At 44.1% G+C, this 24,411-nt stretch overlaps 1 protein-coding gene across 3 annotated transcripts in view; it reads left to right on the top strand.

Annotated features, from left to right (window-relative positions):
- The window catches only part of ARHGEF9 (Cdc42 guanine nucleotide exchange factor 9), a 1,787,868-nt gene extending 1,764,363 nt beyond the window's left edge, over nt 1–23,505 (top strand). For all 3 annotated transcript variants that reach the window (XM_069612543.1, XM_069612544.1, XM_069612545.1), the window contains one exon: nt 11,594–23,505. In XM_069612543.1, the coding sequence (XP_069468644.1) occupies nt 11,594–11,778 (185 nt within the window). In that variant the 3' untranslated portion in view covers nt 11,779–23,505. The remainder of the gene's footprint in view (nt 1–11,593) is intronic.
- The last annotated feature ends 906 nt before the right edge of the window (nt 23,506–24,411 follow it).

The following is a 24,411-nucleotide window of genomic DNA, read 5'->3' on the forward strand; positions in this document are numbered from 1 at the left end:
TTAAGTAGGTAACAGCTGGAAAATTGGCTGTTTACCTGGCAAATACCTATCTAATACCTATAGACAAGCCAACACTGTAAGCTTTGCCGACAATTATTTTAACCAGTTTTTCAGTGCTAGGCACAGTTGCAAGGACACAAGTATTTATTATAAATTCAGTGGCTAAAGGCACACTTGGTTGAGACATTTGTATTACACCAGTAGCAGATTTACAGCTGCATGTAAAACACAACTATCAGAACACTGCTTTGAAATAACACTGGCAGGCAGCATACATCACATAGTTTAATGTTATTGTGTGATGAAGCTACCGCAAAGAGTTCCTCTGAAAAAAGATGTTTTGGAACAGGCGGGGTCGGTCGTGTGTGGGCATGGACGTAGGAATTATCATTCCCAACAACGGTCAATGGATGGGCACAAGATGTGTCACCCTCCTCGAATCCCGCCTACCTGCTATCTGTACTCAAGTGAAATCGCTTGGGCTTATATGTTGTGCTAATAGTAAAAAAATAAATCAATATTTAAAACGCCACCATAGGAACGTCACATACATTCATTCAAATTCAAGAGTTTATTCAGTAGTAATAAACCATATGAACTGGAAAACGTGGATTAAAATAATTGCTATGAAACTGCATCTCTGTGGCAAGCCACGCGGCCAGGCGTGTGGGCGGCGGCATGGATTAGAAGAGGGCGGCTCGCCGAGATGAAAAGCAAATCGAAAGCCTGTCTGGCAGGGGCTGCGCCATGAATAAACAACAGCTTTTTAAAAAGAAAATTTCACATTTTTGTTCCTGGGTAAACTATTCTGTAGTCAAGCAGTTTGCAATATTTATTAGGAAGAAATGTTTAAGCAGCCACCAAAGGCGGAGAGGAGAGCGAGTGATGCAGCGAAGACGCGCTGTTAACGGTGCTAGGGAAATCTAAGGAAACGTTCATTATACAGCGGGGTGATTATGCCAACGCCTTTTATTTTTCTATTTGCTAACACGAGTGCCCTACATTATATATGCAAGCCCTACCTGGTGGCGGCCAGCACGAAGGAGCTTAGTTCACATGTCAGAATCTGCGCTGACGGCCTCGAGGCGCTACAGCTCACCCGCAATGTCGCGTGTCTTAATCATGAGTCTTACGCCTTGGCAGAGCATGGGTGTGCATGTTGAGTGCTCTTCGAGGTCTTGTCCCTCTGCACACCTTTAGGTGCCAACCTGGTGACATAGTCTGTCGCCATCTCTGGGGTTGCCGCGATAAACACAAGTTGTATTTATTGATTAGCTTGCCTGAAGGCCTCCCCGCAGTACACGCCAAGACTTTCTGCTTCCCTTCTAGCCGCTAGCTGCGGTCTGTGTTAATGGATAAAGCCTCCGTGGCTAATTCTCACTCGGGCTGCTACCAAGGCTTAAGGCCTTTGCCATGTTGTGTAGCCACAGAGGCCCGCTATTAAGGTCGAACGCAGGCATGACTGCTTCTCCAGTGGAACCAAGCTGTTTCCGGTTCCGCCTGGCATGCACACGGAGCGCGAGCCTTCTCCCCTCAATAAAACGAAACTCCAGGGAACACTGGGATTTGAAAGGGCGCTCCTTTACTGATGAAATAGTCCGCTTTCTATTTCCATTGGACCCAATGCCCAGAGAGAATCCAAAGAGTCATCCACTGAGAGGAGCTCCAGAAAAAGGTAAGTAAAACAGAGCCGGGAGGTACCCCAGTCACCTCCAGTTTCTTGAAACTTGCGGCGCTATGCTGGAGCTACGCACATCCCAGGCACCCCGGCTGGCCATGACGCACCTCCCGGCTCTTGATAACGTTTTATCTAGTGACTGGGAAAGGACTGGACTACGACAGTATGTGACCTTGCTACCCTAACTTCTTCTTCTTATGATAACGAGCATGGACCGAGAAGCAACAAAGCGCTTTGGTGTGGTAACAACAGAACAGATATACAGCGGGGGTAGGATATGGAGGAGGCACAGAGGAGGGATACAGCTGTACCGGGTGGCAGGTAGCAGAGACGCAGGCGGCGTCTAGCAAGTCAGTTGGCACGGGGCGACATGATGACCTAGGTGTTGAGGAGGAGAGACTCCTTGAAGAGGTGGGTCTTGAGTCGTTTTCTGAATTGTAGGGGTGCAGGGGTGAGTCTGATGGGGAGGAGGTTCCATAGTCTTGAGTGTAGGCAGAGAAGACTTGTTTCCTTTTTGCAGCAGCGGATTTCAAGTCTGCACATGTCCTGGCTTCTGGAGGTGCGCGTTCTGCCAGAGATGCTGAGTTTCTCTGCGAGGTAGCTGGGTGACTTGAAGGCGACTGCCTTATAGATGATGCAGCAAGACTTGAAGGTGATTTTTGTCACACAGTGGGAGCCAGTGAAGGTCAATGAAGGCTGGCGTGATCTCCTTGTATCTGCGTAGACAAGTGATGAGGTGTGCGGCGGTGTGTAGGACACTTCTAAGGGGTACAAGCGCGGATGATAGAAGGCCTTGGAGGAGGGCATTACCCCATCTAGGTAGGATAGGACCAGTGCTTGCACAGTGGATCTGACACTGTCTAGAGAGAGAAGGGCTTGATTTTCCAAAGGAGGGAGAGCTGATGCCAAGCTGTCTTGAGTTTTCTTAGCTGTGTGCCTTGAAGGAGAGCTGTTTGTTGATGTGAACTTTTCTTGCCAACCCAACCAGGCTTCGCAGGGATGATCACATGTGTGAGCTATCATGATATGTGGACTGCATAGAAAAGGAAGCCAGCTGAAGGGCCGCTACACCTCTGTCACATCAATAGGTCTTCAAATGGGGGTTTCATCTACCTCTGCATTTTCGATTCCAAACCCTGCTCTCCCCATCCCATTGCTTTTATGGAGGTCCCTCCTTCCTCTTCCTGGTCACATCCACAAATTCCCACCAACTAACACTTCCCCCGACACCCAGGTATTTTTCAACCCCTTCAAACTGGATGGGGTCATCCAGCCTTGGTGTAAGGGAGTATTTGCTCTTTTTCATTGAGGCCAATTTGAGGAAACTGTGAGCACCCCCTCTAAACATCTGTTTATGAACCTCTCTCTCGCTCTCTGTCTTCTCATCTTTCTTTTTCTGGGCCTCTTTCTCTCTCTCTCCCAAACCTTTCCCTCTGTGTCCCTTACAGCAGCCGGGTGAGTCCACCTACGTGAACAGCTGGACTGAATTTTGCCTGGGACTCAGCTGTATTCTATGGGTGGAGGCGCTCAGACCGAGGCAGATGTGTGTTTAGGGCAGGGTATACTCAAATAGCGTGCATGTCAAATGCTCAAAATATATAGCAATTGAGGACAAATTGTACCGCACAGGAGAGGTCACAGATTCTTTTTTTTTAACCTAATTCACTCTGCATGAATAATTTCTCCAAACCAAAGTCCTTTAGTATGTTTTTAGGGAGACTATGATTCAAGGGTTAGTTTGTGCTTCTTGAGTTTAAGGGCTTCAGAAGTGCAATTTTACATTTGCAATATGATAGGTTATTTATAACGCGCTTAATACCCAGAGGTTTCTAAGCGCGGACCCAGGAATCGAACCTGTGTTGCTCCCTGTCGTTTTGCTTCTAAGGCAAGCACGTTGCCGCTGCGCTATCCTCCTGACACAAAGATGGCCAACTGGAAAACTATTGCAGCCACACCCTTTCCCACGTGCATTTTCAGTGGCTCGATCTTTATTTCCAGGGAATTACAAATGCTGTTATGCTCCAAATGTTCATAAAGTTTGCTTTATTTTACTAACGACATCTGACAAACGGGACTGAATATTGACCCTTTAGTATAGCCACAATTATGCATGTTTTATAGGAGCGCTCTGCAACGTTCGGCTCTACAGATCTTTTTGACTTCAACTCTGTCAGCTATAGCCAGGATAGACGATTGTAAGGGATCATGGGAGTTGTAGTCCAACACATCCTGGGATCTTTTGTAGTCACATTTCGAAGTGTTTCAGTTATTCATCCAAGTATTTTTGTAAAACGGGTCCCATGTGCATGAATAGTGTTTGCATACAAATCAATTGGCCCATTAACAACTAACAGATACATCCTGTTAACCCTTCAGTATTTGGAGTTTATGCTACAAGTGACATACATAGTTCCTACTGAGAGTACAAGAAATGTCATCTGTTTTTATTGGTGTTTATCCTATTATTACATTTGTATATAGAAAGAAATAAAAAAAAAAAACTCAGTGACCTTACCAAATGCAAGCCTCAGGCAATTTAATAATAATAATAGTGATTGTTTACATTTAGAAAACATATGCAGGTTTTGACTAAAGTCGCATTTGAATGTGAATATAGCCATTTGGGCTAATTTGCATACCCACAATGCCTTGCTGATTTGGCTTTGAACTGGAGGTGAACTACCAGCGGTGGCTACTAGGTGGCATTGTAGAACGTGTGACTTGGCTGAAATGGGTTATTTTACTTTCACGTTTAGGTGAAAGGATTTTTTTTTCAAGCCGTTTTAATCCCACCATAACTTTATTGGCGTTTTGTAAACATGTTCCAGTGCTCCAACTAAATGCTGTCAAGACTATACTGAACTGATAATCCATAAAAAAAGGTTTAACCAGGTATGTATTTGTCCTGACAGCCTTGTAGAACGCTGGTCTTGGGTTGATTTAAGCTATATATAAAGAAGTACTGCTTCTAGACAATTTCCTGAAGCAAAAAGGCTTGCATTTGGGAAAGATTACATACCCACAATTCCTTGCTGGTGTGGCCCTGACCTGGAGGCGAACTTCCAGGGATGACTATTGTGTGACTTGGCTCAAATGGATTATCATTCCTATATATATTCAAGGAAAAGCTTCCGTTGCAGGGACATAAAGGTCAGAACTTAACGCAACAAAACTCCTGAAATTCAGCTATAGCCGCCATAACAGCATGCCCCCTGTTGTGCAGTCTATGACCACAATGACGATATCACAGATGGCATCACTGGTGATATCACTAATTGCATCATCTGTGATGTCATCATTGTGGTCAAAGGCTGTACAATGGGGGCATGAAGATAAAGTGCCTTTTGTTGAATTTCAGGTGTTTAGTTGCATGAAGTTCCTACCTTGATGTCCATCCAACTGAAGTATTTTCCTTGAATTTCAAAGGTTTTGTTATTGGCCATTGTTTTGGGCTGTTGTTATTGGCCGTGCCACTGTATATTTTAGAACACTACCAGACCACTAGCCACGGCCAGTGGGCAAGGCCCTAATTGTCTTCAGAATTTTGGCCAAATCCATTGCATGAGTCAAAGGTTATTAGCAATTTGTTTTTTGGGGTTTTCTATGGGAGTCCGACTGGTCTTAACTATAGGGCGGCGACCATCGCCCTATAATAAATATACCCAACATAAATAAAGGCATTGGCTGGTCTATTATGCTGGATGGTCTACCATTTACAACCAGATTTTCATTTAAAATTAATCAATTGTGAAGGTGATATACAGCCTGTGTGTGTCTTAGTTCATTATTACATTTCCAGATGAAAACTTCTATAGTGAGAGAGAAAAATTCATATAACATAGAATGTTTTTGAGCCTTCGTGCTACTCCAATATAAAAATTCTAACCTGAAAGATAGATCTGTACCCGTGCTTTCGCGAAATGGAAACAGTGGGTTGTTGACCATTCACGTCACTAACCAAATCAATGAATAGGCATACGTCTCCAGGCATAGAGGTGCACGCCTTTCTATGGATCTGCACCCTTTGGAGCTCCAGATGTGTTGGACTACAAATCCCACCAGTCTCAGGCAGCATAGTCAATGGTGAGGAGTCATGGGAGTCATAGTCCAAAAAGCATGGAAAGCAACAGGTTGCAGACTGCTGCTTTAGACTAAAGAGGTCGGCATAGGCCTGTATATTTTTGCATAAGAAATGTGGAGTAGCTTTCGTAGTCGTACGATGAGGGGTGGCAGCATGTGGAGTGGTTGCAGGTGCACACAGTTCCCGCTTCTGAGGAGCTCATTTTCCACAGTGCACTAATAGCATGCACGCAACCACCAACGCTTGCACTGACATGTGGCTGGTCTCCTGCACGCAATTTCCAACACTCGCAAAGCAGCGTGCAATTGCGAAGAGTAAACAAAGGCAAAATCTCATTCACTCTTCATTTGCACTCTGCGCTTTGTGAAAACTAAAGCGCCACCTGCAAATGATGGTTCACAGACGGCGCTGTACATTCCTGTCCATTATAATTAGCAATTCTCTGGTTTTACGCCTGCATGAAAATGTCATGTTGGTGGAAGACGGTGTGCTCTCCCAAGACGGCAGAGGAAGCCAAAGCAGAGAAGCAAACTCTGCTCTGTTGCCCTCCTGCACCTTGGATAGGTCCAACAAAGAGCTGGAGCAGAACATGGAGGCATACGAGCAATATGCCTGGCCTTTTGCACTTTCATTTTTGACTCCACAATTTGAAATGTACCCCTCATACGTCTTTTAGGGTATTGTAGCTATGCACCTTCCAAAATATAAGAAAGTGATGACCTTGTTATGTTATGTTATTTGGCATTTATATAGCGCTCTATATATCATTAGTATGACCTCAAAGCGCTTGTGTTGAAGATGCAGGCTAATAACTTTAGGTTTACATGTAGCCCAGTAGTGTGTTTGGTAATATCTTATATGGTGTTGCTGCCCCTTGGAAGCCAGGCTTGTTAATGGGGCCCACGTGAAGGTGTCACTCTGTAACACAAAAGGTAAAAGCTATATTGTGTATGCACGTACTGGCTTGCGTCCCCATTTAATGAAGCAAGAACATAGACATTATTTACCCCAGAGGCCGGATGGTGTCCTCTTTTCATCCGCGTGCTGCATACAAGTGAATGCCATTTAGAAGCAGGGTATTTGTGCCTACTGTCCAGAAGGCATCGGTGGGCTTATAGAAAGGAGATACTGCATGATCCGTCTGTAATGGCGGCCATTTATACATTCCCATTTGTCTAGGTGCCACTGAGGACTATGTTAAGCCACATGACCCCTTTGCTCATCTTACCTTTTGACCTAGCCATTGTTGTTATTTGTTGCATTGTCTCAAATTGAAGTATTATGGGTACTTATGGGAGGAGTCTAGCAGTTTGTCCTCCAGGTTAATTCTGTGGGATGCCGCCGTACATACTACACGACGTGTACAGTGGCGGCCATGTTGAAAGAACTGCCTGGAAATACAGTGTACGTCGATTTCAGTAGTAAAGAAGGGCATTAGAAACACCATTTTAAAGTGCCTGCAATTTAACTCTTTACTCAACTCATGTATATTCAATGCTTACTTTAATATATGTGTAATTTGTTTTTACTTTTGGCCATTAGCTATCACACGAGTGCCACTGATAACCCAGGCTATTGCATAACAGTCCAGATTGGAAGGAGATGGCATGTGAAGGATATGGCTTGTGAAGAGGGAGACACTGCATGTGGGAGTTGTTGGGCCAACTGGGATGTTCTGTCTGTGAGAAACCTGAAGGCGTCTCACCCGCTAGTCCCCAGGGATCTGTCATCCAGGTGGCCAGGACACAGCCATCGCTTTTGGACCCTCTTCCTGGGGGTGGACCTGTGCGGGAGGATCACCTGGATAAGGGGTCCTCGGGGAGTGGAAGTGGGACGTCAGAGGGTGATACGCAGTATCCCCTTCCTTGTAACACCTTTCCCCCATCGTAGCAGGTAGGATGCCTAGTAACTCAACCCCCCCACCTTTTCCCGACACAAACATTGTTTCATGGACCGTTCACCATGAGCAACAACGTACTAACACCAGAGCCGTATACCTGACATTTTCCAACACAAGGGTCAGGCAGAGTCGGGCAATTACTGATAGTTCCACCCTCCTGACTTCCATCACACTTCCCCACATGGATAAAAGGCGGAGCACAAAAGCACCCCCTGAGCAAGGCAAAACACACGAGGAAGCAGCAGTTCCGAAATGGCAGTTTAATACGAGGAGAATGAAGGCAAGACCAGAAACAGTTGCAAGGAGGAAGTTGCCCTTGGCCTTTTTCGGAGGAAAAACAGTACTTTCAAGAGCCCTCAAGAATAAGAAACATAAGACTGGTAATTACAGCTGAAGAGAGGTGCTTTGTGTGTTGAAGGTGTCCGGGGGTCTCCTGCATCGATAGCCGAGGCAAGGAGGGGTGATTGCAGCTGTGGTACTGTCTTTGGCTCCCACAACAAAGCAGCGTCAGTGAAGTCAGCACAGCCTGTGAGTCGAAGAGACTGATAGCAGACCGGTGTGTGTTAGAACCAAGGTTGCAAGCGGCAACACTGTATAAAGAGAATCATGTGTGAAGCATTGGCGATGAGCGACGCGAGTAAAATTAGAACTGAAGAAGTAATTGTACTTTGTGATTGAACTCTGGTTGACAACTCAAGATACCGTATACAGAGAGTACCGGCACCATGTGGCTGCTCACTGGAAGGTCTCTGTTAGGTATCCTACGGAGAGTGTAAAATTGTGAACTGTAACAATCGAAGTGGTCCTGCAAAGGATCAAGCCAAACCCTGTGCACATTCGAAAGTCTTCAATAGATATACAAAAGGTAATTGGTCCGAGCCCAGCTGAGGGAGACTAGTTGTGAAGGGGTTCTGAGCCTGACGGAGGGGGATCCGGGGTGAACTGAAAGTCACCCGAGAAAAGATATGCAAACTGTAATTGGTCCGAGCCCGGCTGATGGAGACTAATTGTGAAAAGGGATCTAAGCCCAACTCAGGGGGGTCCGAGATGAACTGTGAGTCACCTGAGAAAAGCCTGTGGTATACAAGTGATCTGAGCCTGGCTGAGGGTGATCCAGGGTGAAGAGTAAATCGCTGTATGTGAATACTTGGAAAAGAACTTTTCTTTTGTTTGATACATCAGGTCCTCTGAAGCAAAAGACTTTTGATAACTTAAGAAACTTTGGCATAGAAGTCCCTGATGCTTGTAAAGGAACTGTGTCCTCATGCCAAAGAAGCCTAAGTGTGCTATATTCGAGTGAACCGCCTTGTCCCGTGCTGAAAACACAGGGAAGGGAGGCCAACGGCCTGCTGACATATGATTTTGTGAACACTTTTTTCTTTTTCTTGAACATTTCCCCACACTATTTGTAAATTAGCAGTAAGGATTGGCAATAGGTTTTTTTAGTACAGGCCCTTTTATTTTGACGACGCCACTAGCACTGCCTTATTATTATTTGATGGTCGTAGCTTGCTCCCATCTTAGATTTAGGTTTAGATAGGCGTTTTTCAGACCCTTGATAAGGTTCAATAAACACCCTTGAACTGTGATCACTTGTGTCTGTTTTACGTTGATACCATGCCTTCCTTACATTTCCCAAGAGGCTAAAACGTTTCAAGAATTAATTGTATTTTCACATTTGCCCATTTTGGAAAGGCAGCAAGGTGTAATTCCATATCCACTGCTGCCATCTTGTGGATAGCCATGTCAATTTACGTTGTCTTCTGTAGATGTACAGATATATTTATAATGTTCCATTTGACTAATACTAATATTGTGACATAGACAAGCTAAAATAGGTACTTTTTCAGGCATGCATGCTGCAATTAAAAAGATGTATTAAAATTGTAGTTAAATCCAAGTTATGAAGATTAAATTTCACCCTCTGTTGGGATTTGAAGTCATCACTAAAATGCAGGCCCTTTCTTTCTTCTGGTGATATAACCCATGTAAATGCAGAAAATCTTGGATCAAACTAATGTCGCGCCTATTATCCAAGTGGGTAATGAAAATTCAATCAAAATATGTTTCTATTAAAAGTGACTGGAATCAGCGACGCAACACACCAAATTCTGGGATAGGCTTAAAACAGCATGGTGAAACAATTTTTTGGACTACAATACCGATCAGCCCTAGCCAGCATAGTCAATGGTGAGGGATCATGGGAGTTGTAGGTAAAAGCATCATTTGGAAGCAGGTTCCAGACTTTAAAGTAAAGGCATCGTCTAACAATATTCCAAGAATAAATCTGCTGTTGGAAATGATTTTGGTTTGGCAGCAAATGGGCACAGACTAGGACAGTGGTCTGCAACTTTTGAATCTCCATATCTTTTGGACGACAGCTCCCATTCGTCAGAGCCAGCAATGCCAATTGAGAGGGATGCTGGGGGTTGTAGTCCAACACATCTATACAGCCACAGGTTGTTTATTAGTGACTTTAAGAACATGAGTGCTGCAGGTGAGAATTTGGATATTTCGCCAGTATATTGTCATGCTCCATCCCCTGTAGTCCAAAAGATATGGAGACCCAAAAGTTGCAGACCACTGCCCTAGTTTATCCCCAGATCGCTTTTTTAATTTGTATGCTCAGGAGAAGAAGAAGGCACTTTAAACTTAAAGTGCAGCCACTCACACCGACCGCCATTCGGCCCCATGAGTCCCCTCTCGTGGCTGCTGAAAAGGACAGATGGAAAGTGCATCAAGTTTATTCCTGATGTGGCCCATTGATGCCACTTTGTCCAACTCTGTCTGTTCGCAGTAGCTTGCTGCAAACCTGAGAACTATAACCCTTTGAAATAAAGTTTAACTTGGGCAGGGGCTTGCAACCACGTTTTCCAAAATCCCTCATCATTGACTGTGCTGGTTAGGGAACATGGTAGTTGTAGTCCAAAACATATAGAGAGCCCAAGGTTTCAGATGCATGCATAGGGTCACGTTTTTCCTTTTCCGTTTACAGTCTCATTAGACTGGCAACAATGTGTTTCTCTCGGATTACCTTTTGCTTTTGTTGTTTGGGCACTGAGTTTGTGTTTGGCAGCACTTGTTCCTGATCCTCTCCCGCCGCCCCCACTCATCAGTGAATTTCAGCTTCATCTTCTTGAGTGCTTTATTGCATGGGTATGTGTGATTACTGCGACCCCCAGAAGTCTGATGGCCGAAAATGCAGACTTTTTAAAAATCTTATTTAAAAATTTTTTTCAACTCCCTTTACACCACATACATATGAGGGGGGAGGCCCCCTGTACCCCCTACATACTTGTATTATATCCCATACCCCCACACATATATATATATATATATATATATATATATATATATATATATATATATATATATATATATTATATATATATATATATCATATAAGGGGGGACAGAAAAATAAAAATTCTGAATTTGCGGCAGTTGGAATTCTGGAGGCGACATTTGGGTATATTTCCTGTGTTTGCAACCTTTGGCTCGCCAGATGCTTTTCACTACAACTCTCATCAACCCCAGCCAGCTTATTCAATGTTGCGGTATGATGGGAGTTGTAGTCCAAAGCAAATATAGACCTGCAGGTTGCAGAGTGCTACTATTCTTTATCCCCCTAATACTGCAATTTTCTCCCCATCAATCTCATTGTTTGCTTCTTCCTTCGCTGTTCTCCGTGATCTTTTTTTGAAGGACACTCTAGCTTCTAGTTATGTATTTATATATTTATTTTTGCATTTGTAGAGCGCTCAAAACCCCACAGGTATCAAGGCGGTGAATTGCATGTGCTCGATGTACTCATGGACCCTATGCCGTCAGCTGTGCATTTCATGCAACAGAAGCATTCACTAATCAAGCAGTGTTGTTCCAGGTCCCCCTTCCTTCCAAGTAACTAACTGTTTCCTCTCTTTCTCCCTCTTCAGGTGTCAGCTACCCAAAGTCAGTCCCCCCGACCTACCCACCACCCCAGGAACCAGGGATCATACACGGACAATACATGGTAACGGATGGATTAACCCAAGCCCAGGTCTTCGAGTTCAACGAACCCAAACGCAGCCAGTCACCGTTCTGGCAAAACTTCAGCAGGTTAACGCCATTCAAAAAATAATATATAGATATATATATAGATATATATATTGAGAGGAGAATTTAAAAATAAAAAAGAAAATTATATTTATAGATGGACCTTTTTTTCGGAGAAGCACTGTTGCAACTAAAATACGGAAGGACCAAAAAAAAAAATCAACAAAAAACCAAACAAAACAAAAACTTTTTTCGTCGTCGATTTTTTTTTGTTCTTTTGGAAAAGTGAAATATCAACCCGGCAACTTGGAAGCTCAAAGGACTTCGAAGACATCCAAGGCCCTGTTATTGAGTGCTCTTTGGTTTGTCATGTACGTTTCTTCCTGGATCTCCGACTGTAATCAGCTATCCCCTGGAACCATCCTTACTTGAGTTTTGGGTTTTTGGTGCTCTTCTTGGGAACTCCTACACACCGGCCACACCGCTTTGAGATATTTTGGAGGTTTCCTTTTCTTTCTTTCGTGGAGCGGGGAGGACTGGAAAAGTCAGGGTCGGGGATGGTGGGCTTTTCTGTTTTCTGTTTCGATGGGGGACAATCGAACGAGACAACCTCCTGGACAAACTTTCAAGACCTTGGCTTAGGTGAATCCGCAGCTCTCTGTTTTCAGTCGTGTCGGTCTGAGCGTGCTCTGTAGTGCTCTGTGATACCGCTAGGCACTGTAATTCTCTTGCTTTCACTGTTTTTAGATGTTCTTGAGAAAACAGGGGGTGTCAAATCTTTATTCTGTGACAGATTCTTTTGACTTCTAATTGGTTAAATTCCGGCATTTTCTAGGAGATGAGTTTCTTCTTCGAATTACTACAAAGGCGGAGTAGGTCTGGTACCGCCAAAACCTCCCCATACGTAGAGTCAACGAAAAAGGAAACCCTCATTCAGCAACACTTCTATGTTTTTATCAAACATTGTGTTCTTTTAATACTTCAAGTGTTCTTTTTCCCTATCAAATGTCCTTACCCACGCCCTGATGAGACTGTGTTATCATACAAAACGTCCCTCTCCTGCACAATAGTTGTCTACTGCACGCCCCGCAATATGTTGGAGAAGTAGATGGGCTCTAGGACCCAGTTGTCTCACTGGGCCAAGTGGAATCTGATCATTCATTGGACAGGAGCCGTCAGCCAATGGCAGGAGCAGCAGCAGCTGATATTGTGGTGGGAGACGAAACCAGCATTGCATTGATGTGGACTGGGATTTTAGAAGTCATCGTTCTAGACGCGAATGGCCGCACGGCCAAGGCAACTACTCTACCTTGGAGAGCCACCAAGTTCCCTTTTCGATGGTCAGTGGCATGGAAGCAACTGTACTACCAATGTCTGTAAACAGTAGCACCGTGTGTGCTTTGTGACATGAGTTTTTGCACAGAGAATTTAATCGGAAATTGCACTATTCCTTCCTGGCCAGTTTTAAATTGGAAATTGAGCTCAAAGAACTTTTTTCCTGATTCTTAGGGTGACATTTCTGAAAAAAGTGTTCATGTAAACGTTACACTGGGAGTAGACTTGGGTGAAACTTTTAAAAAGTGCTTCGAAAGCTTGTTCAACTCCGATAGGGAGGTTACATAGTCAAAGAATATGTCGATTGCAAATTCTACACATTCTCTTAATAGAATTTGGGCGAAGATATGTGTGGGGTTGGGTAATTGTGACAATTAGTATGGGGGAAATTGGGGGAAGGGTTGGGGGTCTCCCCCCATATATTTGGGGCCAAATTGAATTACATTTTTTTTTATATAAACAGACTCATATTAAACAAATTGTTTTCGATTGTAGTCACGTAGAACCGCTCAACTCTTCAAGTAAAATCCGGGCCAGTGTTCGGCTTCTGGCACATTTTCTCTTAAAGCCGAAACTGTCCGGATCTAGCGTAAAAAGATGTTTATTCCCAGGGAAGTTCTGGTAGTTCTGGATTGGGTTGGGATGGTTTTGATTGATTCTTAGAGAAAAACACGGAAGGTGTGCAAAAGCTCCTTAAAAACAGAGACGTGAGGGGAGAAGATGAAGGTGAGGTCGGATGTTGGGTTAGCAAGAGGTAACCGGGTCCTTGAATGTTATTAGAATACCCTTATGTGTAACTAAGCTGTAAGTTATCTTATGCTCTGCGCCCTGATACCCCTGGGCCTGATGTACAATACAAATAATAAAACAAACAAAAACAGAAATAAACGAAAACACCCAAAATTCTGTAGCAAGATAGCTCTTCGGGACACGCACCTGCTCGCAGATCCCCACAGGTAGCCTGAAGGGCTCATGTTGAAATTTGGTCAGGAACTACTTGTCCCTTTAACCATCTGAAGTTGGTAAAATGAGTGAAGTTGAAATTGGTGATTGGGAGAGTTCACGTTTGGCTTTTGTAGCCCTTTTTTTAAAAAAATCATTTGGAAACTAGTAAGATGAGTGATAGGGAAGAGTAGCACATTAGAATATGGAGAGCTCATGGCAGACACCTCTCAAAAGACTAGGGGGCTAGGGAGGAGCCAGCCATGGTTCATTCTGTCAAAGCCTTGCCATCCTGTCAGAGGTGGATCTTTCATATGGTAAACTCTGCCTTCCTAAAGAGCTCTGCCTGGCATGCGACTGGCACTGTTGCCTGGCACAAAGGGCTGGAGCAGAGCCGGGCCCATGTCATTTTTGTGTCATGCTGTCAGTCATGCGTTGCTCCCATTTGTGCCAGTGAGATGAGTAATTTTACAGAAGGGGAATTCTATGGCTTGCAGGAAATAGCATCGGAGATGCTGGTAGGCCTGGGGCGGAGACAGTCACATGTCAATTATGCATCACTCTTACATAAGCACCATGTTAGCTGGTATTATTGCAATATTATGAGTTCATGGCAGACTCTTGGAGAACACATAACCTAGCTCCTTAATGAGTTCATTTTGTTTTCTAGATGAAACAAACATCCAGATGTACACCACTAATTTTGCAAGCTGGTTCTTTCTCATTTTCTTTAAAAAATATGCTGCCAAGAAAGACTCTGACCTTTTCAACTCACTATGTATAAAAAATGTTCACCGTCCTGAAACCCTCCTAATATCTGAATCGAACACCCACCTGCATAAAAGCCTGGCAAGTGAGTAGAGATATAATTGTTTCCTTAAAACGCGCTAAATACCGCGAGGTGCCTGAGCACGGACCCGGGGATCGAACCTGCGCCGTCTTGCTGCCATGGCCAGTGCGTTGTCCCTGAGGTAGGTTTCACGTAGGTGATTAGAGACGCAATGACCACCCACAGAAAGCCATCTCCAAAGCCTACTCTTCAAGCGTAAACCTACAAAGAGTGGACGGGTATTCTGTTCTGGGCTGCTCTCCCCCCAGCCCCCAAATAAACGCAATTCAAATTCGGGCTCAGATCGTATGCCATCGTTTATGCATTAATGCACGCTTGTCCATTTTACAGTATACGCTGTTTCTTTCACGGCGCATAAAAACTTTGCAGACAACAGTCTTTTTTTCTTTTCCAACTGCGTACTAAGCAAACTTTATCTAAAATGGCCGGCGGGGTCGCGCAAACCTCCTCATATCGCACAGGATTTGAGCCGGAATTTGGCCGAATCTCCCGTAAGAGTCACACGTATTCACGAACTTTTAGGTGCGGCCTGATTCCTAGGATAAAAAATATGCACAAAGTAACGTAAAAGACTTCAGGAAAGGAGAGCAAGATTAGGGTTAATGGAGGGGTCAGATGGGGCTGGATGGAGGTGTTGTGAAGAGGAAACTCTGTGCCAGCGGGTTAATGTGTCTACTTCAGGGATCCTAGTGCCACCTGCTGGGTGCAGGTTTGAATCTGAGTAAGTAGAATTCAGCCTTTCATCCTTCAAGTCGATGAAATTAGTTACATTGAAGCCAGGGAGATGGTAAGATTTCATGTCAGGCCAGAAGAGTCTGTCACATACCAGGCACCCCTGGGCCTGCTTTTCATCAGTCTAAGGTCAACGCATTGAGCATTAATAAGGTTTATAATATTAAAATATAGGAGTTTCATAATAGACATCTACCTCCCAAAAGCCTAAGGGGCTGGGCAAGAGTCAGTCGTGCATTTGTGGTGCATGAAGCTCCTTCGTGCGGAAACGGATTCCGTGAGGACTACTGAGGTTATTTATTTAATAATAGGATGAGTGTACGGCTCCGGGCAGTACCTTCAGAAAGGCTAGTAGAGCTGAGGCGGAGTCAGTCGGATGTCCACCATTCATGATGTAGACTCTGAGGTTCCTTAATGGAATACCGTTTAGCCTGGTGGAGCAGCAATGGAGTGAGCTATGCAATGGGTGTAAACCAACTAACACATATCTGCAGTAAGAGGCCCACTCTGCAAATTCTTCTTGGGGCAACGGATGAGATGCGCTGGTGCATCTAATCACTTGTGATGGGCTGGTGCATCTAATGCTTTGGTGCATCTACGCACTTGTGATGCTCTGGTGCATCTAATCACTTGTGATGCACTGGTGCATCTAATCACTTGTGATGCTCTGGTGCATCTAGTCACTTGTGATGCGCTGGTGCATCTAATCAAATGATGTGCTGGTGCATCTAATCACTTGTGATGCTTTGGTGCATCTACACACTTGTGATGCTCTGGTGCATCTAATCACTTGTGATGTGATGGTGCATCTAATCACTTGTGATGCTCTGGTGCATCTAATCACTTGTGATGCTATGGTGCATCTACGCACTTGTGATGCTCTGGTGCATCTAATCACGTGTGATGCACTGGTGCATCTAATCACTTGTGATGCTCTGGTGCATCTAATCACTTGTGATGCACTGGTGCAGCTAATCACTTGTGATGCTCTGGTGCATCTAATCACTTGTGATGCTCTGGTGCATCTAGTCACTTGTGATGCGCTGGTGCATCTAAACAAATGATGTGCTGGTGCATCTAATCACTTGTGATGCGCTGGTGCATCTAATCACTTGTGATGCTTTGGTGCATCTACGCACTTGTGATGCTCTGGTGCATCTAATCGCTTGTGATGTGCTGGTGCATCTAATCACTTGTGATGCTCTGGTGCATCTAATCACTTGTGATGCACTGGTGCAGCTAATCACTTGTGATGCTCTGGTGCATCTAATCACTTGTGATGCTCTGGTGCATCTAGTCACTTGTGATGCGCTGGTGCATCTAATCAAATGATGCGCTGGTGCATCTAATCACTTGTGATGCGCTGGTGCATCTAATCACTTGTGATGCTTTGGTGCATCTACGCACTTGTGATGCTCTGGTGCATCTAATCGCTTGTGATGTGCTGGTGCATCTAATCACTTGTGATGCTCTGGTGCATCTAATCACTTGTGATGCACTGGTGCAGCTAATCACTTGTGATGCTCTGGTGCATCTAATCACTTGTGATGCTCTGGTGCATCTAGTCACTTGTGATGCGCTGGTGCATCTAATCAAATGATGTGCTGGTGCATCTAATCACTTGTGATGCTTTGGTGAATCTTCGCACTTGTGATGCTCTGGTGCATCTAATCACTTGTGATGTGATGGTGCATCTAAACACTTGTGATGCTCTGGTGCATCTAATCACTTGTGATGCTATGGTGCATCTACGCACTTGTGATGCTCTGGTGCATCTAATCACTTGTGATGCACTGGTGCATCTAATCACTTGTGAAGCTCTGGTGCATCTAATCACTTGTGATGCACTGGTGCATCTAATCAAATGATGCACTGGTGCATCTAATCACTTGTGATGCGCTGGTGCATCTAATCACTTGTGATGCTTTGGTGCATCTACGCACTTGTGATGCTCTGGTGCATCTAATCGCTTGTGATGTGCTGGTGCATCTAATCACTTGTGATGCTCTGGTGCATCTAATCACTTGTGATGCACTGGTGCATCTAATCATTTGTGATGCTCTGGTGCATCTGATCACTTGTGAAGTGGTGCATCTACTCACTTGTGATGCGCTGGTGCATCTAATCACTTGTGATGCGCTGGTGCATCTAATCACTTCTGATGCTCTGGTGCATCTGATCACTTGTGAAGTGGTGCATCTACTCACTTGTGATGCGCTGGTGCATCTAATCACTTGTGATGCGCTGGTGCATCTAATCACTTGTGATGCTCTGGTGCATCTGATCACTTGTGAAGTGGTGCATCTACTCACTTGTGATGCGCTGGTGCATCTAATCACTTGTGATGCTCTGGTGCATCTGATCACTTGTGAAGTGGTGCATCTACTCACTTGTGATGCGCTGGTGCATCTAATCACTTGTGATGCGCTGGTGCATCTATAATCACTTGTGATGTGCTGGTGCATCTAATCACTTGTGATGCTTTTGTGCATCTAATCACTTGTGATGTGCTGGTGCATCTACTCACTTGTGCCCAGAAAATGATTTACCCTATTAACAAGGTCGCTTTGACTATGTGAATCATTGATGCCATGCCCACATAGCTTGTTTCTCAAGTTAATTATAAACCACAATTTTAAACAAGTCTAGTAGCCAGCACAAGTGAGATTACTGAAGTAGCATCACTATTGTGTGGCAGAGATTGTGGGGTCCTGAAAGCCCGAAGACTAAAATATGAAATTACCCTGGAATTCCTTTTAGGTCAATGGGCCTCATTGTAAATTTGATGGTGGCTGTAAAATAAAGTCTCAGTTCTCTGCCATATTTACTGCACTGGCAAATTCTGACTTCGGAGATCTGGCAGAGGAAACAACTCCTGCACTTGGCTGGAGGTGTTAACGCCACATTACAGCTAACAGCGGGCAGATTTACTGTGGTTGGATTTACAGCCCATGATAAATGTTCCAAACCCCCAATGGAATCCTGTGGCCTCCATGAATGGGGATTATCATTGCCTGACCATCCCTGTTAATCTAGTAGATTTAGAGATAAAGCGCCAGAATGAGATGCAGTAACACTAAACGAGTTTTGCCGTATGTCAATGGGCGATTCTCCCAAACTCGTAACGAGACCCAATGTCTGCTCATCCTACAAGAGGTTGGTTAAAATGTTGATACTTTCGCTGTCCAGGAAAACATACGGCTGCCCACTTGAGCTACTAGCTTGTGGTGCTAGATGATGACCCTAGCTACTAGCTTGTGCTGCTAGATGATAATACAAGCTACTAGCTTGTGCAGCTAGACGATGACCCAAGCTCCTAACTGCTGGGCATAAGAACCGCCCCTTTCCTAGCTTAAAAGAAATCTTCTCATTTTTACATTTTGCGGGCCTGTACCATAAAAAGCAAAGCCGCCATCTTGCGTGTGGGCATCAAGCCGCTGGCACGCCCGCAGTTGGCCAACCAGAGGTCAGACCTTCTTTCACCACAAAGGTAATCTGAAGGGGGTGGTGAACTTTACGTTTCCATGTGATGATGACACGCATGGCCAGGAGCGCATCACCATAAACCTAATACATAGAATGGTCATTCTTCATAATAAACCTTTATATGGTGGACAAGGCGCACATTAAGATGTTTTACATGTAAAAGACCATACAAAATTAATGTTTCCAATGTTCCGCTTTGTAAAACTGCTTCTGAAGAAAAGTTTACGTTTTGGTCTGTTCCATTTGTATGTACATGGTGCTCTTGGTAGTACTGTTGCTTTTGTCATTAGACGTAGCCAGGTCCCTCCGAATGGTCCAATGGTTTCATAGGCTTTTGAAGATCAGCCATGATTGGATAGAGCCACCGTCATGGAATGTAGTATGGCGTGAACCATCTTCGCCCGCTCTCTCTCTTACTCGCCCTCGTAGTAAGCACTGCATATGTATCCCTATGAAACAAAAACTCTGTTGCTGCAAAAGTGCAGTATTCTGGGTAAAATAGCCCCAAACCGGGCAATACAAGTGTAGTGCCATTTCTAGCGCGCACCTTAACACACCTTAGAATGGCTGGGTGATCACCAATTAAGCATCTGAGTTCACCGCAGCATGGGCCGTGAGGTCCATACGACCTGAGTTCAGAGCAGCATGGGTCGTGAGGTCCATACGACCGCGAGTGGCAGCCCACTTTTTAAGTCCATTGTTCCACTCACTGTGTGAAGTCTAGGAACTCTGCACCATGGTCTGCCATCATTTAAACTACTCCACTCCTATGTTGGGGTTGCCGTCATAACTTCAAATACACCCCCCTCTTGGAAACATGGCTTGAAGCCCCCCTTGGGACACCTACAACCTGATCCCTTTTCTGATGACATGTAGGGTTGCCCCGCGACAGTCCCCAGCTCTTTCACTGAGAACTAATGTTTTTATAGCACAGGCATGTAACCTTTGGTACGCCAGGGGTTTGGACTGTAACCCATATCAAGCCTAACCAGCATAGTCAATGGTGGTGGATCATGGGGGTCATAATCCCAAACATGTGTAGAGCCACGTGTTGCAGACCCTGAGATATAGTCTGGGGCAGGGACGCGGACATCCTTTACAGCTGTAAACACTTTGTTAGAAGATACTTTACATGCAGACGCCTAACCGTAGAATTTATTTTCAAGCTCTAAACAGGATCCCATTGTTGGCACCATTTGTATTCTTGGAAGATGTTTCCATTTGAAGCATTTTCCATGGCCTAATCTATCCAAGTCATGGCAAACACCTGTTGAAACCGTCTATGATGAGCTCAAACAGTATTTGTCTCTACTCCAACCAGATCTACAGAAGATCCACAGACAATAGTTTACCAGACACTCTCACTCCCAAAAAACAGGGACATTATTATTGTTCTTTTATAACATGCTTAATACCAACGAGTGGTTTCTAAGCTGGGTTCAGGATTCGAGCTGCGTTGTCTTGCTTGCAAGATAAATGCATTGACCCTGAGCTATCTTTCTTCCCCATCTTACCAACATAAAATATTCTGAGCAAACAAATAGGAAATAAGGGAAACGCAGGCTTTCTCCAACCTTCACAAATGCTGGCTTTGACATAAATATGTACAGTAATTCAATCATCCTGATGAAGACACGTTTTTACCGTCAAACTGACCTAAAACTATTGACTAATAGTGTAGACACCTTTCATCCATTTCGTATATACAAAAATGTGGGTGCCCCTCTTGACTGAGAACAAACACAGCCAAATTTGTGCTATGGGCTAGTTTCCACTCTGGAGGGTCTACAACAATAGTGTAGTACTATGTACCTTTTACGGAAGGGAAATACCAATTGCATATCAGTCTTTGGCCCGCCCACAAGGGGAGTCCCGCATCGAAATGTCACGCACTTCTCCTCTGAACATGAGTACCACTAGCAACCCCAGACACCTGTTTTGGCCTTGTTGGTCCTCCTCAGCGAGGTGAAGGATCTATCCAGTATTGTCGATTTCACTGCTCAAAACTGTAAAGATCAGTGTTGCGTGTTTCGATTTGCATTCAGCAACATTCCTCTTGCGCAAAAAAACAGTATATAGCGCCTACTCATCATCACCTATGTACAGTGATACAAAAGTAGAAATCCTGTACAGAGAAGAAAAAGAATCTACAATATCCTGCAGAGGATAATATGTTGGCAACGTTTGCACTAAGGCCATGGGCATTTTTGCTCTTGCATGTTCATTTATGACTTGTAGTAGCACTTTGCATTGTTGTAGCGATGCCGCACATTGGGGAATGGAGGTTGAGATTCATGTAGACCACCACAAGAGGCCTGGACCCGCATGCCACAATAGGGGCAACAATGAAGCAAGTGGTTGGCGGGAGGGAGAGCATAATGACACGCGTAGCCACATGCATCTTGACACATCATCCCGATGGTGCTGCAAAGTCTTAACACAAACCATGCTGTCTCCACTTAAAGGATCACAACCGAGCAGTAAACCAACAGCTTTGAGAGATCGCCTCAATACCCGTTACAGATGCGACCTACTAAACTGGTGTGTCTAGAAAGATCACATAAATTGTAGATCTTAAAGAAGAGTGGTGTCCAGGGTACCATGCACACTGCTGTTCCTCGGGGGTAGGTGACCGTTGATGTAGTGGTGGGCAGGTAACCAAATTCCAATCAAGTCACACCTTGCTTAGACTGTTATTGTGGTGGATTTGAGATTGTGATTAATAGGTTTGGAGTTCAACGACAGAGATTACAACTCACTCCCAAATAGCCTGAAACAGGAGACGAGAGCGAGAAAGAGAAAACGATGCCTTGGTAGCAAACCCTTCACAGTCCAGGTTACTAATCAAGAGCAATGGTCATTTAACCCACTCATTTGCTGTCCATGCCACCGGGAGCGCAAAGGGAACTTCCATTTGTCCAACGGTGTGGTGCTCTCCATTCAACCGGCTAAGGATGCAAAGTTTTCCTACTACTCAACTCCTCCTTTGATGAATACTCAAAAGCCAGAACCTCTTTCTGCACAGAACCAAAATTGAGTACAGGACCTCCCCAACCTACACACTTCAATGCAAAGTTGTTGGAAAGCAGATGCAGGCATTTGTTCAAGAACCATGGGTAAAATTCCACAACGGCGTCCTGAAGGGAACTTGACGGGGTCAGGATAACAGGGTTACAAGCCATCTCACCGTACAAGTAGGAGCCAACGATGGGGCGCCCCATGTTTACTACCTAATCTCGTGGGAGGGGTGCGTCTAGGCTTGTGGCACCCTTTCAACGCCTCCGAAGAAGTAGAGACGATGGCAAAGATACAGCAAACTAAACAATCAACACACAAGCACGCGCGCAGACCCACACACTTGCAGTATTCCAAACTCAAATTGCTGCAGCATTTTCCCGGACTCAACGATGTACAGAGCGTACTGCACAAATGAACTGGAACCAATCATCCTTTGGCTAGGAAGCGCTCAAGCTCTCAATCCAGGTGCAAAGACAATGAACAAAGTACACAACCTATCCCTAGAAAAACAAGAAAACTGGGTGCATCTTACCGTTTGTAAATACAGTAATACATAAAGGAATCTCTTTGAAATGGTTTGTTAGGTTTTTGGATGTGCACACAACACCCATTGCAATGCTAATTAATTATAGTACGCTGTTGTTGTTTTGGAATCTTCCTTTTTTTATTTTATTTTTTATTCTGTTATATATTTATGCTCTTTTTTTTAATTTCCATCGCAGCTACATTTTCAGGGAAAACATGTAATATTAGGAGCTATTGTAAGTTCTGCATGCAAACACAACAGGTTTTTACCTTGAGAAGAAGGAGAATTTGGGTTTGTTTGGTTATTAGAAAGGCACTCTCAGTGACCTGTTGCGGAAGACAAAAAAAAAGAGATGGATTAAATTCCTAGTTTGAAGCCAAATACTTCATTTCTTAGTGGTTTTATTAGCAGTATGAGGGATTGTCCCTGGTTACCCAGCTGCTCCACACTTGCCAAATCTTTTATTTTTTATTATTATTATTAAGTTGTTTGACACAGTCGAAATAAAAGTGTTAAAAAGTTGTGTGTAAAACAAAAAAAAAGTGTTTAAAAAAAAGTGTAAGAAAACACCGAGCCTTACGAAAAAAATATTTATGGAGTTAAATAAAAAGCAAAATGAAAAAGGCGTTTTTAAAGTATTTTTAAATCATTTTACAATGCGAAACAACCAGTGTACTCCTTCCGGGGGCGTGAAGCATCTCTGGATCGTCATGTTTGCTAAGAGAATCCTGTATGTTTTTTCTTTTGTTTTCTTGCAATGCACCTAGTGCATCGTTTCCATTCAGTTTGATGGGAGCCCCCAAACACTGTGTATTTCAAAGGACACGCAAGTTGGGTTTTTGTCAGCACTGCGTTTTTATTGTTCTAACTTTCCTAATGAAAGAGGTGTTCTAAGTTAGGGCAATAAAAGGGTATCCCATGCAGCCTGTTTGCCGACTTTTCTTTGTGCAGAGTGATTGCAAAGAACAACACACTCATGACGTGGTCGCCAAAACTGCACAGGAGGTAGAGATTCTGGCAATATTCACGTGGGACTTAAATCCTCAACAGTGTTCCTTCCCAGGTGGCTACATGCTGGTTGAAATGTAATAGATTTACCAAAAGTTAGGGAAGTGGTATCCACATTATTTTATATTGCGCCCCACTTGCGTAAAATTATTGTTGCTTGGTCCCTCCCGAATTACATTACTACTTATGTTTCCTATTAAAAGCAGTAACAATACTCCCTTCGACATCAGTGGTAGAATTGTACTTAAAAAAGTAGTGGAATTGTGGTCTCGGCAGGAGAGGGTAGGCGGAAGCATAGTGCAACATGTGGCCTGGTGTTGTGGCCGGTGAATTGCAATAGTCTAAAGTGACTAGTAACTAAGGCTCCTATTACAACTTTACACTTGCAGAGGGGCATGAATGGACAAATCCTCTATATAGAATGGTGAATATGGTCGTAAAAAGTAGAGAAATGGTAAACAGAAAAGAATAAAAGGAGTGGAACACCGCTCCCGACCAACCGTTCCTGGTCGCTGCTCGACACTCTTCCTGCCCCACAGTTTGAAGCCCAGTGAGTTGGTGGGTGTCCAGTCATTAATTCGAAAACAAAATGATCGAATGCAATACATTCGAGTCAAAAGGACCGAAAAAAAGACTGAATGCCATTTTTTTAATGTATTTTTTTTGGTTTTGCTATAGGTAAAAATGATGTTTTTTGGGGTGCATTCAGTCTTTTTTTTTTTTCGGTCCTTTTTACTCGAATGTATTGTTATTCAAACCTTTGTATTTGAATCTTTGACCCTAAACCGAGTTGGTGTAGGTAGGTCTCCCCAATTTACCAG

The sequence above is a fragment of the Ambystoma mexicanum genome, chromosome 5p (genome assembly GCF_040938575.1).
Source record: "Ambystoma mexicanum isolate Mex_15411 chromosome 5p, UKY_AmexF1_1, whole genome shotgun sequence".
NCBI lineage: Eukaryota > Metazoa > Chordata > Amphibia > Caudata > Ambystomatidae > Ambystoma > Ambystoma mexicanum.